Below are 16,755 nucleotides of genomic sequence, written 5' to 3'. Positions count from 1 at the left end.
TTGATGATCACTAACCAAAGCAACCCTCCATGGAAACTTGCTTACACTTTACTAACCTAAGAGAGAAAACAGAGCATCATCCCAGTCATCAAACAGACCCTTAAGATGAGCAGAGAGAGAGAGAGAGAGAGAGAGAGAGAGAGAGAGAGAGAGGGGTTGAGAGATTAATGCTAAGTAGCAGTTGGTCCAAGTAGGCCAATAAATGGGGTCTTACTTTCCCTATACAAGCTGCAACGTGACCAGTTGTTAGTGCTTACTGACCAATCAGAACTCATTTTATGATTTTGGAAACTTTAATTGTACAATGGTAATTAAAAGACTTTTATCTGAAGTGTAAGGCTCAAACTATTATGGTTCAAAGCTGTTACAAGCAAGTCTACTGTAGAAGACTGCATTTGTGCAAATAATTAGAATTTCTCTTGTGTATAATTTTAAATTTAAAAATTGTCCATCTTGTACTTAGGTGTGTTTTTTTAATTTGTTTTCGTCTGTTTTTTTAAATGGCAAACTTTCTTTCCCCATATTATTGCTGTTACTTCTTACACTTTAATAAAGGACATGCAAGACAAAATAATGAGTTTGTTTTCACAAAAACACGCTGACCTGCTTGTGCTAATAGGAATGAGAAGTTATAGTGCGCTGTTCTTACTCAACAACTGTACTGAATTTCAAGAGACAGCTCCATTTACACATTCATATTTTATATAATGACCTTGATTCAACAGATAGTTGGTCAGATAATTGTATTTATATTTTTGTGCATTAGACTGAGAATTATACTGTATACCTCTGCCTTTATTTTTATTTATTTGAATACTGTTTGGCACTACAGTGATATGTTTATGCAGTTTGACAATCCTAATTTAAAATTCTGAAGTAATGCCAATGCAAGGTAATACTTGGATTTTTGAAGTAATTGGAACGCTTTCTCTAGATGAAAGCTTTGCTGTAAAGCACAACAAAGAATTTCTCCTTTCAATGGCCAACAGAGGGAAAGATACAAATGGTTCACAGTTTTTTATGTAAGTATCATGCAGCTCCACTGTGTTTCTTCAGCATTGGGATGGCAGTCCTTACAATTTACATTTCAGAACTTTGAACTGGTGAAACAGCTAACTCCTTTTCCATTTTAAAAGCATGAATGCCTTTTAAAGATAGGAAACTTAACTGTGCTCTTAAATGTTTGTTGGAAACAGTAAATAGGATTAAAAGATTCTATGGGATAAAATTAAATATTAGTCATGCTGTGACTTATGGCACATAACAACAACATGCTGTGTTAGAACTGTGAGTAGCTGTCGCTGTCTTCTAACCCATAAGAGATCTGGGAGTGCCTGGTATTTTAACAGGATAGAAGCTAAGGTGTGGATCTAATCAGTGCCTGGATGGGAGATGACTGGAAGCCAGAATGTAATCTGCTCTGAGCTTTCTAGAGCAGTGGTTCCCAAACATTTTTTTTCTCGCAGACCACTTGAAAATTGCTGAGGGTTTTGGCAAACCACTTAATGATTTTTCTGCCTTTTGTAGCAATTCTAATGTGGTGCTCTAGATGCTGTGGATTTTTAATTGTATTTTTGTTGCATCTTTCTTATATTTTTTATTGTTGTGTTTCCTTTTATTGTTCATAGCCATTGGCCGTCACAAAGAAATATTAATACAAGAATTTCAAAAGAGGACAGTTGATACAAAGAATATATATAAGCATTTCGAGGTTAAAAATTACAAAAATTCAAGAGAAAGGAGCAAATAGAAGATTATATAAAATCATTTCAATTAAAATTATCGGACCAAACAAAAAGTGCTAAAATCAGCATAAATATTTTTTATTGCATTACAATTTTAATTTCATAGAATTCATATAAGAAATAAAAGAAGCAATAAAATACAATTAAAAATCAATGTGAACATTTAATATGATGGATGTGCTGTCTCTCATCTTCAGCCACAAATCCACAGACACACATTGGACCACCTGAATGAAGCTTGTGGACTATAGTTTGGGAACCCCTGTTCTAGTTGAGAAGCTTAATTTAAGTATACAGTCAGATTTTTATTGTTTGTAGCCAAGTACAGAAAATAAATATAGCAAATAAGGGACTGAGGGGGCAGTGCTTGTTTAGCACAAAATTCTCAAATCTGTCAGAGTAAGCTACCTTTCAGTTACAAGCCTTGCTGAAGGGTGGCAAATGCTACTCTAAACCCAAGATGCTGTCCATGGTGAAAATAGAAACAAGCCTGTGGTTTGTATGCTCCATCCTCTGCCTCTGTGAGTAGAAGAAAACTTATCCTGATTCATTCAGTAATGTGTGCCCGTGGTGAGGAGGAAGGAACTGTGCAGACTTGAGCCCTACTCTTTCTTCATCCCAGGAGTGAAATAATCTGCACAGACTCTGAGAAAGAAGAAAGAGATGAGTCTCTGTGGTGAATTTTTTTTTCTTTAACAAACTCGTGACTGAATTCAGAGTGAACCTCAAGTTTACCTGCTGCAACTAAATGGAGTTGTAGCTGGAGTAATATACTGAGGACTGCTGTACCTTCAGAAATGCTGTCTTTCCCTTCTCTGTCTGTCTGTAGTTCTTTGTTTTCCTTTTTATCATTTCACACTTTTTCTTGCCTCTGTGCCTCCTGAGCTATGCCAGTGTCTTGCTGTGAGAAGAACAGTTATAAATGTTGAATTACCGGTATAGTTTTTATGAATTACCTTTTCTGAAATGAATGTATACTCAAGACATTTATTTGTTTGGTTATAAGTAAAATTTGAGAGATTCTGATGCAGTATTATGTAAGTGGTATAATCTGAACAACACCAGGAGGATTATACTTCTGAAGGTTGGCATCATTCCTCTCTTACTTTATTTTAAAAGCTATGACTGAGTTTTCACTAAGCTAATAAAACTGTGTATCACTTCAGGCTGCAAATGAGGGCTTACGTCACTGAATGTTCCTCACAAAATATTCCTTTCAGATAGAAAACTAGATGAGAAACAGAAGGGTTCTCGTTTAGTCTTCTTCCTGACATCTAATTTAGTAGATGGAGGGAATTCTTTTGTATGTAAGAACATTCAGTGATGTGAATTCTCATTTCCAGTAGAATCCAGACACAGATTTACCATAGAGTGAGAATAGGACTAAACATGAATTTGTTTTTAAAAATTGAAAAAAACAACATAAATTTGTTAAAATGCTTCAGATTTAAACAGATACTGTTAAAACTACCAAGATTTTAATTTCAACATTTTGCAACTCTTTAATATTTGAACTACAGTTTAATGCTTTTTGGATCTGCGTATCTTTCATTTATGGCGTAATACATGAAGTTTACCCCTCATAATACTAATCCTATCTTTATTTTGTTAAATTCTTTCCCCTGATGTCATCAAAAGAACAACCAAACCTACTCCTCATCTAGATGGGTAAGTGGCCTTGTATCTTTCATGTATTTGGAAAAGTTAATCGGAAAGCTGCTTGAAAATTTCAGTATTACAAAGATGTCTATCAGTTTTTAAAATTAAGCTTTAATCATTTAGGCTTCATGTTGTATTTGGACAAGTAATCTCTGGTCAAGAAGTTGTAAAAGAAATAGAAAACCAGAAAACAGATGCATCTAGTAAACCTTATGCTGAAGTACGAATAACAAGTTGTGGAGAGCTAATTCCAAAATCCAAAGGTAAGCATGAAATTATACAGCCACAAGAGTGGCTGTATACTTTAGCCAGCATGGATTTTTCACATTCCGCAATGTTAAATTGAAAATACCCCCATGCCATTCTGATGTTTCCCATAAACTCATTTCAAAACAAAACCTTACAAAATTTATAGTCCTGAACTCAGAAACGCTTGCTTAACAACACTCTCAATTTTCATGGCAATACACAAAACAGTCAGAGAGAATCGAGAGTTCAAAGTCTAAAAAGAGAGAAAAAAATCCCAGAGCCGTTTTGGACTTTTCTCTCTCAGAGTTGTCATAATCTGTTGAAATTCACTAAAAATCAGCCATGTTCACAGAGAACCTGTAATCCTAATAGTGACCTTGCCCCATACTCTGACCTTCATCTTCTGCAGTTTAAAAGTTAAAAAAACTGCCTGGCTGATTTTTAATCAATTTAAGAAATTTTGGCTGGCACCCTATGATAATGCAGGGCATGCTCAGTAAGAACCATCTGTCAGAGTTCTAACGGCCAGACTCCCAGCTGCTTGGCTTGCCTAATCAGGGGGCCACACCAGACTTCGGTTTCACTTGAGACAGTCATGGCTTCCCTCAGAGAATCCTGGGAAGTGTAGTTTGTGAAGGGTGCTGAGAGGAGATTCCTATTCCACTGACAGAGCTCCAATGGCCAGACTGGTTTAACAGTCAGCCACTCTGATTGAAGATCTGTGAGGGGAACAGGGCATCTCCTAGCAACTCTCAGCACCCTTCACTAACTACACTTCCCAGGATTCTTTGAGAGAAGCCATGACTGTCCAAAGTGAAATAAAGGCCTGGTGTGGATGTGGCCAGAGACAACTTTAGTTTAAATTTGGGTGGGAGGCTACATGTGCCTGCTGTAGAATAAAAAGGTGGGGGAAACCCTGAAAAGCAATGATACTGTTCACAATGTTTTCCTTTTGGAAAGGAAAGGGGTTTCCCTTCTGCCCATTGCCCACCCACCCAATCCCCTCCTCTCCCTGCCCCTCCCCCGGGTCAGTGTTGGACTACGACCTGGGAGACCAGGGTTTGAATCCCCACACAGCCATGAAGCTGACTGGGTGACCTTGGGCCAGTCACTGCCTCTCAGCCTCGGAGAAAGGCAATGGTAAAACCACCTCTGCATACCGTTTACCATGAAAACCCTATTCATAGGGTCACCATAAGTCGGGATCGACTTGAAGGCTGTCCATTTCCATTTTCAAACATGATTGCACAGAAATAAATCCCATTGAACTCAAAAAGTATGCAAATGACCAAACCCACCCTCCCTTCTCCCTCCTATCCCCTCCCTCTTGCCCCTTCTCTCCCCCTTCCTTTGCCCCTCCTTCCCTTCTCCTTCCAATACCCTCCTTCCTCCCCCCCATGGTCAGTTTTACCTATCTTAAACATGATTGCACGGAAGTAAATACCATTGAACTCTATAAGCATGCAAATGATCAAACTTCCCCTCCCTTTGCCCCCCTCCAATATGCTCCTTCCCCCTCCTCCTCCCCCATGGTCAGTTTTTCCTATCCTAACCATGATTGCATAGGAGTAAATCCCATTGAATTCAGTAAGCATGCAAATGATCAGACCTGCTTTTCCCCTCCTCCTCTCCCTTCCTGCTCCCCTCTTCCTTCTTCCTCCTCCCCTGCCCGCTCCATCCCTCCCTCCCTCCCTTCCCCCCGGTCAGTTTTACCTATCCTAAGCATGATTGCACGGGAGTAGATCGCACTGAATTCAGTAAACATGCAAATGATCAAACCTGCCCTCCTCCTCCCCTCCCCATCCTGCCTGCTCCCATTCCAGTCCTCCCCTCTGCGTTTCCTCTCCTCCTCCCCATCCCCTGTGGTCAGTTTCACCTATCCTAAGCATGATTGCATGGGAGTAAATCCCACTGAACTCAATAAGCATGCAAATGCTCAATCCATTCTCAGCAAACTTGGACAGGATCCCATTTCTTACCTCCCAGATTAAAAAGTAGGGAAATTCACTAATAGGCAAAAAACCTTGCGGTACCTATAGCCCACCAATATTTCTATCAAACTTTAAAAAGCAGGGAAATTGGGCAGCTATAGTGAATGCACCAGGGGAGCAGGAGACCTGACCTCCTCTCTGAGATATTGGACTGCCCTACACATTTGTCAAAATGCAAACACCATTTGGGTTGGTCTTTCACAGTCCAATCCACTTGCTGTGTAGCTTGCGAGGATTTGGTAACATGTGTCTCTGAGCATATGATGAGTGGTGGCAACACCTGCAATCAGCCCAAGTAATAGGAAGAAGATACTTGCTGTGCTGATCTTGTTTTAGCAGGGAGGAAGCAACATTATTAAGACAGTTGATATAGTTCATATGGTCACTTTAAATAGGTCTGATTTACTTTGCAATTTTAGTGAAGTTTTCTATAGGAAATCATTTTCTTTTGTTTCTATTTCTGTGAATATGTGAAGTACAGCAACACTTTGCAAAATTTGCACTAAAAAAACCTTCAAACATAATTGTGGAATAATGGCACTGACTTCTGCAGAATAGTCTCCAGTGGACCTCAGGAGTGTCTCTGTTTGCACAAGATAAAACAGTGGGAGGTGAAATATATTCTAGCAAAATTCTAGGTGTGCATTTTTAATTGACCGTGCCCACCTTGCCTTAAATGAAGTGGTTTAAACATAGCAGGCTGAAAACATGCATCCTCTTTTTTCCAACACCAAAGAGTCATTGCTGAAGTAGCAACATATTGTAATCAGTCTGATTTTACATCAAATTGCAGTTTCAGATTCAACTGTCAATGCACCCAAAATAGAAAAAGAACATAACCTGCAATTTGAAACACAGAAGGCTGTCTTCACCATCATATGACATTGACCAATAAAAAGGCTTTGAAGTTAATAAAAATAAATATGACACAGATTTCTAGGATGAATAATGAGGGAAATAAAATGTTCTAGTTTAGATTCTCTGTAGAAACATTAGTAACACAGGAAAGAAGCAAAGTAAGAAGAACACCAGCAAACATACAAAAATATTATTCTCTATCTTTGGAGATGGCAAGTGTTGCCACCACTCACCATATGCTCAGAGGCACATGTTACCAAATTCTTGCAAGCTACACAGGAAGTGGATTGGACTGTGAAAGACTCAACCCAAATGGTGTTTGTATTTTGACAAATTTGTAGGGCAGTACAATATCTCAGAGATATCGTCTAAAAAACCACCTGTATGCAATACGGAATCGAATTTCAGATTCCGATCGTTTAGAAAGGGCAAATTCTGTATTAATTTTAGACCCATTACCAAAGATATCAATCCCCATAAAATCTAAGGATTCAGGTGGAACGGGAATGCATAATGATTTAACCAAGGAGATAGAAGTACAGATTAATTCCAACAGGATGAGTAGAGAGGAAGGCAAGGCAAAAGTTCCACATTTGCTGATCGAGGAAAATAATGGGGAAATTCTCCGTGTTATGAATTAGCTAAATACGCAAAAATCGGTACACCAGGGCGGTGGGAAAGAATGCATATATTGGAGGAGGCGGAATTAGGGACACCATTTAACAGTCCAGAGTATAGAAAACTGGAAACCTCTCATGCTAATCAGATAAAACTAGTTACATCCAATCAGTCGACCAAAAATGAGAAAGCCCCTAGTCAACTAAAACGAAATAACTTAATTTTTAATGGCTGTATAGCAAATACAGATTTATTTGATGAGATTATATCTACGTGACAGTTATCCTTGCTGTCATGGAATATTAATGGATGGGCTAATAAATATGAGGATCCTGATTTTTTAATTTTTTTAAGCAAATTTCAAATTATTTGTCTACAAGAAACGTGGATTACCTCTACAGAGAAAGTGAATTTAACTGATTATTGTTCCTATTCAAGCCCGGCAATAAAACCTTTAGGCAAAGGCTGCCCTAAAGGGGGTCTCTTAACTTTAATTTCAATTAAGTGCTCATTAGTGATTAATAACTTACCAACTGCTCTTCCTCAGTCAATCCTGGCACTCAGGATAAATGGTATAGATGACCAGGCTTTAATTTGTATAAATATATATATCCCCCCTTTTCGAACATCTGATCCGGATGCAAAAAAAATATGGGATGTGTTGGACGAGTTGCTTATTCATTTTGGGAAATAATTCCCAAATGATAAGCTGCTCGTGTGCAGTGATTTCAATGCCAGGATTGGGAATTTTGGGTCGCAAAACATCGATTCTACTAATTGGGCCCCCTCTTACCAGAATGAATGTCACAATAGGAATTTAAAAGATTCAAAAACTAATAAACAGGGACTTTTACTCCTTGAATTAGTGGCCTCGTTTCTTTAGAAATTTTAAATGGTTCACCAATGGATTCTTCTGCTGGTTTGTTCACTTATTGGTCCTCTTTTGGGATATCGATTATATAATTGTCTCTCAATCATTGTCACTGGCCACTATTGAATTTAAAGTAACATGCAGAACAGAGAGTGACCATTTTCCATTGCAATTAACTTTTATGTCCTCTGCACCCAAATTATACCCAATTCCACATCAGATGCATCCCAGACCGCTGAAAAGGGTTCGCTGGTCCGAAAGAAAGGGAGAACAGATAGCAGCTAATTTAACAAATAATTCTTTTGAATTTATTCGGTAGGGAATATTAGAAGGTGCCTTGGATCCGATTCAAGCTTTCCAAAATATTGTCTCATTGCTTAAACCATTACTGACTCAGAAGGTAGTGGTAACAAATAGGAGACATGGTTCTCCCTCATGGTTTGACCGTGAATGTAGAACAACAAAAAGAAACCTTAGATTACAACTTCGGTTAACTCTCAGTCAGGACAAAGATGAAATCTATACCAGTTTGTTTAAATCAATGAAGGCTGCATACAAAAAACTTTTGCGCCAAAAGAAATTGGATTTTGCTGTATATCGCTGGCAGAAGTTAGCAAATGTGGTCTATGCGAATCAAGAGCGATTATTCTGGATCTTAGTCAAACAGGGGATGGGTTTTTCCATCCATAAAAAAGTTCAACAAATCCCGAGCCTGATTTGGTATAATCATTTTCACAGTCTCTATTCTCTGATACCATCCTCCCAGACTAATACTCTGGAAATGGAGATTGGTAATCTGCAGCAGTGGTCTCCGGTTTCCACTGAAGATATAAGATTGTTAATACAAATGTTGAAAAATGGGAAAGCTCCAGGGGAAGACTTTTTACCCGCCAAAATATTTAAAAATTGCCCAGATTGGTGGGCACCTTTATTGGCATGCTTATTTTCTAGAATTAATGATACTGGTGTCATCCCGGTTGGTTGGAGACGTACCATCGTTGTCCCAATTTATAAAAAAAAACGATCCAGCTGACCCGACAAACTACCGTCCTATTAGTTTAATAAATGTAGTAGCCAAGTTATATAGTAAATTTCTTTGTCAAAAGCTAGAACAATGGGTGGACTCAAACCAGCTGATACCCCCTGAACAGATTGGATTCAGAAAAGGGTCATCTTCAATAGATCATTGCCTAACGTTATATTTTCTGGCTAAAATGAATATAACAGGACCGATTAAACATCTTTATGTGGCATTTGTTGACTTGGCTGCAGCCTTTGACTCCATGGACAGAAACATTCTATGGTCCAAACTATACAATATGGGTATAGATCGATGGTTACTATTCCTTATAAAGGCTCTCTACACTGACACTTATGCCTAGGTTAAGGTAAATCAAGGATCCATGACACCCCTGATAGCGGTAGAGAGGGGGGTTAAGCAGGGGTGCCCGTTAGCTCCCCTTTTATTTAACCTTTTTGTAAATAAAATAATTTCTGAATTATCCGGTCATCAATACTTTCCCCCGTCTTTTGGGCAAAGGAAAGTATCTACTTTATTTTATGCAGATGATATGGTTTTACTTTCTCTGGCCCCTATTGGCCTGAGAAGGATGTTAAAAAGACTACAGGAACTCTGCATAGTAGACAGGTTGAATATAAACTATAGGAAGACAAAAATCATGGTTTTTGGTAAAAGGCCTGCAAGACATCGATGGTCGGTGGCAAATCAGCAATTAGAACAGTGTAGAATATTTAAATACTTGGGGGTCACCTTTTCGGACACCCTCTCTTGGAAATTTCATGTCCAATCTATCAAACAATCAGCGATAAAAATGGTTGGGGCAATTTTAAAATTCTATCGCTCTGATGGGGGCAATTTGATTCTACCAGCCCTAAAAATATTTGAGGCGAAAGTAATTTCGCAGGTTTTATATGCTGCACCAATCTGGGGGTGGGAAGCTACAACAATTTTAGTTTTAGAGACCATTCAGACAAATTTCCTTAGGCGCTTGTTGTTTCTTCCCCCGGGAACTCCTGCATCTATGCTCCGGGCGGAGACTGGAGCCGTTCCATTATGTGCTCACATACATCTAGCTCTCTTGAGGTTTGTGAGGACTCTTGCATTTAAGCAAGGCAAGGATCTACTTAGCTGTTGCTTAGGTCATCCTTTTCCAAATAAAATTTGGGTTAGTAGAATAGATGAATTATTGCATCGATACCATCTCACTACTCAGCAATTTTATAACGTAGGGTCAAATAAAATGCTCAGAGAGGTTATTTTTAATCATTGTAAATATTTAGATCGACTTACCTTACTCAGCACTCGAGTAGCCCCTTGGTACTGGAGATTCAAAACCGACTCTACTTGTGCTCATTATCTCTTGCAGCCATTGCATATTAATTTAAGACATGCTTTTACTGCGTTGCGCTTTTTTACGATCCCTAATGCTGATAGGTTGGGCAGAATGACCAACGTTCCTAAGAACCAGAGAAAGTGCGTCTGTGATTCTAATGAGGAGGAAGATCTCTCGCATATTTTGCTTTACTGCCCTATCTATCAGAGTCTCAGGTTGTACCTTCTGCAGAATTGGCTGGATACAGATGAGATGTTATCGGATGCTGATAAAATAGTCTTCTTAATGTCAGACAAAAATTTTCAAATAACTTCTAAGATAGCTTTATTTGCACTAACAGCTCAGAAATTGAGAACAAAATTTATTTTAGGATCAGTTTCTAAGTAAAATAAATAAATTATTACATGATTTTATGAATAAGTGATCTTTATTAATACACATGCTTGCTGTACTTGAATAATTTTAAAGATGTTACTGGAGATAATATATGTTCTTTTATTTCTTTTTTTTAAACATTGAATACCTGTGTTGGCCTATGGCCCTGCAATAAAGGTTTGTTGTTGTTAAAAAAAAAATATCTCAGAGAGGAAGTCAGGTCTCCTGCTCCCCTGGTGCATTCACTATAGCTGCCCAATTTCCCTGCTTTTTAAAGTTTGATAGAAATATCTGTTGGCTATAGGTATGTTCTTAAACCGCAAGGTTTTTTGCCTACTAGTGAATACCTATTCAAGTGTTTCTAAAGATTATCTCTTTTCTATGTTTGTAATAGAAATAAGTTGAGTCTGATTGGGAGGCTTAAACTTTGAGAATCTTAGTTCTATACATTTGTTGTCATTTAAATAATCGTAACACAAAACATACTAAGTAAATTTTATTTATTATTTGATTTATATCCCACCCTTCCTCCCAGCAGGAGCCCAGGAGTTAAATTACAAGTGCATCTTGAAACAAAATGTTGCAGTCTATCCTCATCCCTTAAGTGGAGTGTTCCTTATTGTGGCTGCAGATAGCAATTTTGCCCACTTTCAGTATAGATTGTCCCCCACCCTTCAGTTTTCTGTTTTATTTTTCCAATATTTCAATATTCTGTGGCTCCTGGAGATCACTGAACATGCTTATTTCAATTGAGCTGTTTCTGGGGGGGTTTCCTTTGCTTTTTTCTGGTAATATACAAACATCTTTACCTAGGGAGCCCCTTGTGTAAGTAGATGCCAGTAACATTTGTGTGTGGCTCTGGTTCACTTCAAAACTGCTAGGCACTCAACCTCCCAATCTCACTACTAGAGGGAACAAATGGGCCCTACGACAAAATACTGCAGCATAATATCCCTGGTTTTCCATAGGAGGACTGCCATCAAGCGGGTTATAGCTCCACCTATCGTCCGAAGGCAAGAATGTTTTTGAAGTCAAGACTAGGGGCGTCAGGCCCCTCCCACTCCCCAGTTCATTCTTGCCTTCGTCCGTGCAAGTTGGATATATAGCTTAGCGTCTAGATAAGTTTTTGTGTATTTGTGTGACAGGGTGTGGAGGTTTTGTGTGTGTATTCCACGTTATTTCCTTCCCTCTGTCTTTTACTTTAGACTCTGTGGGACTGACTGTACTTTGTTTGTCTTTGTACTTAAGGGGGATCCCCTTTTTGTCTATTTTTTTCCCTCAGTCCCTAGCTATTTACTGGGAGACCGCAGCTGCGGTTCTCCCTTCCTCAGCCGGCGGACGCAGCCTTGTCACAGGAGCTTGCGGCTGCAGCTCCCTACGTAGCCGAACGGTGATTCTGGGAGATACTCCTTTCTCAGCCGGCGGACGCAGACTTAATCCAGGAGCTTGCGGCTGCAGCTCTCTGCCTTGCGCCGCCACTCTTTTTTCAACTCGCCACCTATTTTCGCGGCAGCTCCCTTAGTTTTTTGTCCAGAGCCTGCGGCTGCAGCTCTTTCTACTTTCAGTGTCCCTTTCTGGTTGGGCTGCCCCGCCTCCCCTGGCTCGTTCTGCGGCATTTTAAATCTCGCCGCGACTGCCTTCGGAGCCTGCGGCTGCGGCTCCTTATTCCCCTCGCTTGCTGAGTCTGTCCCGCGGCTGTAGAGACCTGGCTTGCTCTCTAAGCCGTGATCGCGCTTCTCAGTCCCGCGGCTCCAGAGCGTTTTTTGAGGCCGTTTTTTGAGCTCGCTGGTGCTCCCTTGTGACCGCCATTGCTTCTTCATCGCTCCAAGCCTTTCTGATTGGCCAATTTTCCCGCTCTTTTCGCGGGCGCCATTGTGTTCCTCCCCCTTTTTCCCCGCCCTTTCTGTTTGGTCCTTTCCATAGTAAACGATTCTGTTCTAGGACTTTTCTGTCAGTTTCTGCCTTTTCTGTCAGTTTCTATGTGTATGCTGCAGAGCAGAACCTCTATAATCCTGCTATAAGTTCTTCAACACAAACTGCTGCCTGAAGCTGACTATTGAAGCTGTTTCGTGTATCCAGCCTAGTTGGAACTGTACATTCGGCCCCATCCGTGGCCGTGTACAAAGCCTGTTTGGAACTGTGCATTCTGCCCCATCTGTGGCCGTGTACCAAGGCTGTTTGAAATTGTACATTCTGCGTATACTCAGGCTGTCTGGAACTGTACATTCTGCTCCATCTGTGGCCGTGTACCAAGGCTGTTGATACTGTACATTCTGCCCCATCCGTGGCCGTGTACCAACGCTGTTGAAATTGTACATTCTGCCCCATCCATGGCCGTGTACTTAGCCATCTGAGCCGGTGCATTCTGCCCCATCCGTGGCCGTGTACTGAGCCTGTTCGGGTCTGTACATTCTGCCCCATCTGTGGCCTTTGATCTGTACATTCTGCTCCATCTGTGGCCGTGTACCAAGGCTGTTGATACTGTACATTCTGCCCCATCCGTGGCCGTGTACCAACGCTGTTGAAATTGTACATTCTGCCCCATCCGTGGCCGTGTACTTAGCCATCTGAGCTGGTGCAATCTGCCCCATCCGTGGTCGTGTACTGAGCCTGTTCGGGTCTGTACATTCTGCCCCATCCGTGGCCGTGTACTGAGCCCCCTAGAAAATATGTGATGGCGGAACAGCCAGCAACAACTCAGGCAACCAAGCCGAAACAATCTAAGGCGGCCAAGCATAAGCACACCAAAGCGGTTGCCAAAACTAAACATCTATCCAGCCACAGCACAACCAAGCGGCCACGCTACGTCTCTGTTCCAGTTTCCGAGGGGGCGGGCCAGGAACAGTTAACGAATCACTCTCCGACTGCATCCTCCGAGGAGGAGGACTTTGCTGGGTTTCCTGACCAACCAGCAGCCAGCCACCCTCCTCCCATATTACCACCTAGGGCTTATTCATCTTCACAGCCTGCTGAGCCATCCATAACGTCGCCTCTACACGCGCAGCCATCTACCTCACCGGGGCTGCAGCTGTCTCATGAGTGCATATCACAACTACAAGACATGCTGTCGTTCTTCACTCAAACACAGTCACCATCACAAGTCCCCGCCATTCCTCAGCGCAGTGTGGACCACTATGTACGCAATGAGGCAGATCCATCATGCTCTCCAAATCTGCGTGTAAACCAGGAAGTGATGTGTCTAAGCAATGAGACGGTTCTGTCTACCCTTGTTATATATGTGTTTCTTCCTCTTTTGCTGAATTTCCACTCTCCTCCTTTCCCCTCTGTGCTTCTTGCCTTCACTCTCAGCTACCCTCTCCTGCTGCTTATGAACTGATTAAGCTGAAACCCCCAATCTGCTATTTTAAAGCTAGCTAGCCAATTCTGTTCCCCTCTCCACTGGTTTTCTTTTTCAACTGACTTACAGTGTTTCACAGCTGCTGTATGTGTGCAGTCCTCATGTGGCTGTTTTGGATTTATTTATTTTTAAAAAATAAAAATTATTGTACTCTGCAAAATTGAGAGTTCCTCCAAACTGATATCTCCCTTTTGTGCTCTGTGGTTTTGTTTCATGGGCTGAGTGAGTTCCAGCTCCTCACCCATGCTCCCTTGCTTCAGAGGGCCTGCTGCCTGGTGACCTGAGGGAAGACGAAGCACAAGGATCAAAAAAGGTGCCTGAATAAACTTGACACCATGTGGATTGGCTGAGGAGGCTCTTCTCATTGGCCCACTGAGTGTAACTCACTGTATGGCAACACCGGATAGAGCCTTCTTTATTGTGGCACCCCAGCTATGCACTTCCTTCCCCCTGGAGGTGTGGATGGCCACAATATTGATGGGATTCTGTCGCATGATGAAAACTTAATTGTTCTCCCTTTTGAAGGATTTGTTTAGGTTGCTTCGAGTTTGGGGATTGTTTTATATTGCAGCAACGATTATCTTATTATTATGACTTAAATTGTTAATGTCTTAAGACATCATGTTTTATAAATTCTAATATATTGTTTTACTTTGTTTATTGGAAATTGCATTGTGGTTACTATGTAAGCATTAAGTACATATTTTAGATGATATGTACAAATCTTTTTGAATGTGATTGTATTCTGCAGATCTTTTGTAAATCATTTTGAGAGCCTCTTGGGTCTACAAAATGGAATATAAGTTCTAAATAAAATGTTACAAGAATTTTTAAAAGGCATTTGAGTTACTACAGAGTTACTACAATGCATTATGTGCAGGGTGTTTTGAAAGTGTCACATATTTTATAGTATCCAGCTTTCCAATAGATAAGGTTTGGTACAATTATGGTTATGTAAATTTAGTTGAATAAAGGTTGCATAAAGTTGCATTTAGGCAGTTTTAAAAGATAAAAAACTCATTGGACATGTTTTTGTTTGATAACTACTTGTCTGTTGCTTTAAAGCCAAGAAGGAAGAGAAGAAAAGACGCAAGTCGTCGTCCGCATCCAGTGATTCAGAAAGTTCAAGTGATTCAAAATCTTCTTCTGATTCATCATCTGATTCTGAAAGTGCTTCTGAAGAAAAAACAAAGAAAAAGAAAAAGAAGCACAAAAAAAATTCCAAGAAACATAAGAAAGAAAAGAAAAAGAAGAAGAAAAGCAAGAAGAGGTACATTGGAAGGGTGGGCTAGGGGTATATTTGTGAAAGCATTTTAAAAAACCCTAACCCTTCCTGTACTGTAGTTAGATGAGAATTGCTCATAAGAATCACTGATCTATACTCCCATGTCATTTCTTGTCGTCCTACAGAAATAATACATTATAGTTTTTTGTTAATCTTCAAAATTCTCTTCATCAGAATAAGATGTTTTGCACATCTATGCAACCACAATGACTACAAATGTAGCTTTATAATGAAATCTGAAATACTTTGGATTGCTGGATTTTTAAACAAACATTGGAATAAATATGACTAATTTGTTCCCATGTTAAATTTTTTAAAACCCAGTTATCAGGCAGTTTTGTTTTGTGAAGGACTTAACTCTTTTTTAACTGTTGATATATAATTTTTATTTTTTATATTTGTATCCAGCTCTTCCTTTAGAAAGCTTAGAGTCCACCTTACCTACAGCCCTCTGTGGTCTGTCATCCAGGCACTAATAATATCCATGCCTCCTTAGCTTTATCATGGCTACAGATGTATGTACCCCCAGACAACGATAATATTTTTCCTACATGAATTGTAGGCAGTCTTTTCCTGTATGTATGAACTAGAGCTCAAATATGCAGAAGTAGCTAGGCAGACAGGACACTGCCACAGAGCCAGCCTCCCAGCAGTGGTGTTTCCTTTTCTTGCTTCTATTACAAATATTTGGGAAAGAGAAGTAGCTTAAAGAAGGTCATATGTTTTTAATATAAACCTGGTGCGAAAAGATTGCAGCCTTTGAAGTCCTAACTTTTTTATTTTGGCAGAATACAAATTAAAATCATAAATACCTTTTGGTTCATCTTCCAACAGTAGTTTCTTAAATATAATCAACTTGAGATTCCTGTTTTGGAATGTGCAAATTGCAAAATAAACACACTTAATGTTTAATATATATATATAAATAACTTTTGTTCTTTTCTGAATGAAGCTCAGCTAGTGAAAGTGAAAGAGAACATCCTGAATCACAGCCTCTTTCTACGGTCCGTCCTGAAGAGATTCCTCCTGTACCAGAAAACAGATTCCTGATGAGAAAAAGTCCTCCTAAAGTGGATGAAAAGGAAAAAGAAACAAAGACCAGAGAGAAGGAAAGGGAGAGGTAAAGTTGTGTTTGATCAGGACTGCACGGTTATGGATAAACCCCAAGCTGTGGTCCAAATGAACTCCTTTTATGTTACTTGCTACATGCTGGCACTTTAAAGTCTGTTATGTGTGCTTCACTGTGAAGGCCTATACTAAATTTTAAAAGAGAAAAAAAGCGCTGTTCTTCCCAGTCCTACTTCCAGTTATTTCAGTGAGAATTTCACATAGTGTATTTAGAATGGAGGTCAGTTTTATGTATGGCTGTACTTTTCCATAGGAAGTGGGCCA

At 40.0% G+C, this 16,755-nt stretch overlaps 1 protein-coding gene across 3 annotated transcripts in view; it reads left to right on the top strand.

Annotated features, from left to right (window-relative positions):
* Window positions 1-16,755, top strand: part of PPIG (peptidylprolyl isomerase G) — a 48,521-nt gene that overhangs the window by 22,202 nt on the left and 9,564 nt on the right. For all 3 annotated transcript variants that reach the window (XM_061608560.1, XM_061608558.1, XM_061608559.1), the window contains 5 exons: window positions 935-1,022; window positions 3,384-3,413; window positions 3,528-3,667; window positions 15,144-15,348; window positions 16,316-16,483. In XM_061608560.1, coding sequence (XP_061464544.1) covers window positions 935-1,022; window positions 3,384-3,413; window positions 3,528-3,667; window positions 15,144-15,348; window positions 16,316-16,483 — 631 coding nt within the window. The remainder of the gene's footprint in view (window positions 1-934; window positions 1,023-3,383; window positions 3,414-3,527; window positions 3,668-15,143; window positions 15,349-16,315; window positions 16,484-16,755) is intronic.

This window comes from Rhineura floridana, chromosome 2, assembly GCF_030035675.1.
Source record: "Rhineura floridana isolate rRhiFlo1 chromosome 2, rRhiFlo1.hap2, whole genome shotgun sequence".
In the NCBI taxonomy this organism is placed as follows: Eukaryota; Metazoa; Chordata; class Lepidosauria; order Squamata; family Rhineuridae; genus Rhineura; species Rhineura floridana.
Note: the sequence above shows the minus strand (reverse complement) of the source record. Positions and strands in the feature narration are given on the sequence as shown.